Here is a 710-nt window from a genome sequence, read left to right on the forward strand (position 1 = left end):
TATCATTTAAGGCTCACATATCTCAAGCTTGTAAAACTGCATTTTTTCATCTACGTAATATAGCTAGGATCAGAAATATGTTATCTAAGAGTGACGCTGAAAAACTCATCCGTGAAGCTTTGGCGCAATTTCAATAAGGAAGATCTACTCTCCCAGGTGTGCAGGGCGTTCATCGCTACTCTCACGTCATCAATTGGTAATCACGGGAGCCAATAGCGAAGTACTGACTCACTTCATGGCCAATCACAATCAAATGTCTACCTTTAAATTCAGTGACGTTTTGTTTTTCCGCATTGCAGACATTGCGCCGGTCATGTCGTCTTCCGACTGCGATCCCGTACCTGTGTCCGTTCCAGGCGTCCCCGACGGGGCATCTGATTCCTCGCCTGGTCCTGCTTTCAGGCGTAGCTCCCGTTTGGCGTCCCTTCGCGAGTCTGATGTTCGCCTGCAGCTTGCTTCGGTGAATGTCACTCCCGCGCCGGGCCTGGGCGCCGATCAGATCCAGGAGCTCGCCGGCCTCGCTGGTTTCCGGGACGAGGGTTCCCCCGTGCCTGCCGCTTCTGCTCCCCATGCTCCCGCGGCTCGCGGTCGGAAGCGCACGTCGAAGTCCTGCTCCAGAGCTCCTCCTGGAAAGCGCACGGCTCCTCGCTCGGCATCGTCTCCTCCTCCCTCCTCTCAGCCGGATTTGGCAGCGTCTCTGCAGGCGCTCT

The 710-nt window shown here is 55.4% G+C and overlaps 1 protein-coding gene across 1 annotated transcript; it reads left to right on the forward strand.

Annotated features, from left to right (window-relative positions):
• Positions 1-233: 233 nt before the first annotated feature.
• LOC112146462 lies at positions 234-690 on the forward strand (the record flags this gene model as incomplete). Its single annotated transcript, XM_024272303.2, is given in 1 exon segment — positions 234-690. A coding segment is annotated over 1 exon segment (455 nt), but the record flags the coding sequence as incomplete, so codon positions are not given.
• Positions 691-710: the final 20 nt, after the last annotated feature.

The sequence above is a fragment of the Oryzias melastigma genome, linkage group LG8 (assembly GCF_002922805.2).
Source record: "Oryzias melastigma strain HK-1 linkage group LG8, ASM292280v2, whole genome shotgun sequence".
Taxonomy (NCBI): domain Eukaryota; kingdom Metazoa; phylum Chordata; class Actinopteri; order Beloniformes; family Adrianichthyidae; genus Oryzias; species Oryzias melastigma.